At 44.1% G+C, this 1,965-nt stretch overlaps 1 protein-coding gene across 1 annotated transcript; it reads left to right on the top strand.

The window, feature by feature from the left end:
• The first annotated feature begins 310 nt into the window (after positions 1-310).
• On the top strand, positions 311-778 carry LOC130471896 (uncharacterized). The gene has a single exon (XM_056842249.1). The coding sequence runs from the start codon at positions 311-313 to the stop codon at positions 776-778; it is 468 nt and encodes a 155-aa protein (XP_056698227.1).
• The last annotated feature ends 1,187 nt before the right edge of the window (positions 779-1,965 follow it).

Raw genomic sequence — 1,965 nt, forward strand, 5'->3', positions numbered from 1 at the left:
TGCAATTGTGACAAGGAGTGGGAAGACCTTAGATGATAGTGCTACGCATGTTGAAGCTCCTAGCTCTAGGGGTGTGAGTTCTATGGCAAATGAGTCCTCGGACCGTGATGATGCGGAAGAGAAGTCTCATGTCCATGACATGAGTGATGGTGATAAGTAGAAGGAGACTTCTCTTCCCCCTCTCCCAACTCCTCCTCCCCCCTATCCCCAAAGATTTAATAGACACGAGCTAGATGTGCAATTCTCAAAATTTCTTGTGATTCTTCGACAAAAGTATGTCACTATCCCCATTACGGATGCGTTGAAACAAATGCCAACCTACACGAGATTTCTTAAGGAAATCTTGAGTGGGAAGCGAGATTTTGACGTAAAGGAGACGGTGAACCTCACTGAAAATTGTAGTGCTATCATTCTTAACAAAACGCCACCCAAACTCAAAGACCCGGGAACTTTTTCTATCCCTTGTGCTATTAAGGAGCTTGAAATAAGCAATGCCTTGTGTGATTTGGGTGCTAGCGTTAGTATATTACCTTATTCGGTGTTTGCCAAGCTTGAAGTTGGTGATCTTGTCCCAACCAACATCACCTTGCAACTTGCCGACCGTTCGGTCAAGTACCCTATTGGCAAGGTTGAGGATGTTCCCCTAGTTGTTAGCGAGCTTACTTTCCTTGTGGACTTCGTCGTCTTGGACATTGATGAGGATGCCCATACCCCCATTATCTTGGGAGGCCATTTTTGGCCACCGCGGGTGCTCTTATCGATGTGCAAGGAGGACTAATCACCTTGAAAGCGGGAGACGCCAAGGCTAGTTTCAAGCTTGCAATTGATGAACATTGTTTCTCTAAGATGAAAAGTTGTATGAAAGTTGACACTCTTGCTTCTGTTGAGCACAATCATTCTTGTGCTATTGCTTCTAACAATCCTTGTGTTCTTAAGTTTGATTTTGAGATTGATAGGAAGGTGAAGAAGGATATGCACGAGAGCTCCTTTGTGCAAGGTGATCCCTATGATGACGTCATTACCATTCTTGACACATTCAGGATGGATCTCGATGATGTAAAGTCTCTCACTCCGGCATCTAATGGTAAGAGGTGTATGAGCAAGAAGTCCAAGCAAGGCAATCCTATGCCTAAAAGGACTTGGTTTGGTCCCCACTCATTAAGTGGTGGTTTGGGTAAGTTGTTTGTGCCCAAGGAGGCCAAGAAAGGTTTGTTGACTAGTGTTGACCCGAGGTTTGTTGTGTTTGACCCCCCTTGACTTTTGGGGGGGGGGGGGTCTGTCAAGCTAATGACGTTAAACGAGCGCTATCGGGAGGCAACCCGTGTATTCATTTCCTCTCTTGTCCCTCCATGAGCTTTGGGGGGATTCGTCAAGCTAATGACGTTAAACGAGCGCTACCCGGGAGGCAACCTGGTTGTCTAACTCTTAGTTTTAGCTTTTATTTGATTTTATGCATTATTTTCCATTAATTATCTTCATTTTCGATTTAAAGGGGAAGCTTGTGAGATATTTGCAAAATCATGTTTTGTGCGACCGAACAGGATTCCTCGTTCGATCGCACAAAACTGGTTTTTGAGGCAGAATGGCCAGTTTTATGAAAACGATCGCACAGTGTTGAAAATTTGATCGCACAAGTCTGTGCGACCGAACGACTTTTTCTGTTCGATCGCACAGACTGGCGGAGCTGTCTCTGAATTCTTTAATTTGAAATAAAATCGCGAGCCCCCCCCCCCCCATTTCTTCTTCATTTCTTCGACTCTCATCTCATACTCTCCTCTCCATTGCTCTCTTCTCTCACTTACTACTACTACTCCTCATCAAATTCATTCACTTCCCTTCACATATTTCACTTCCCATTCATCAAATACACTCAATCTCATTCATCCCAACCACCAAAATCCCCAAATTTTCAGATTTTTGCAAAATCCCCAATTTCTAGGGTTTTTGTGAAATTGGTCATAAGTG

Source organism: Spinacia oleracea, chromosome 4 (genome assembly GCF_020520425.1).
Source record: "Spinacia oleracea cultivar Varoflay chromosome 4, BTI_SOV_V1, whole genome shotgun sequence".
In the NCBI taxonomy this organism is placed as follows: Eukaryota; Viridiplantae; Streptophyta; class Magnoliopsida; order Caryophyllales; family Amaranthaceae; genus Spinacia; species Spinacia oleracea.

Bases quoted from the DNA above. Each gene is read 5' to 3' on its own strand.
- LOC130471896 (XM_056842249.1), top strand. From the start codon at position 311: ATGCCAACCTACACGAGATTTCTTAAGGAAATCTTGAGTGGGAAGCGA.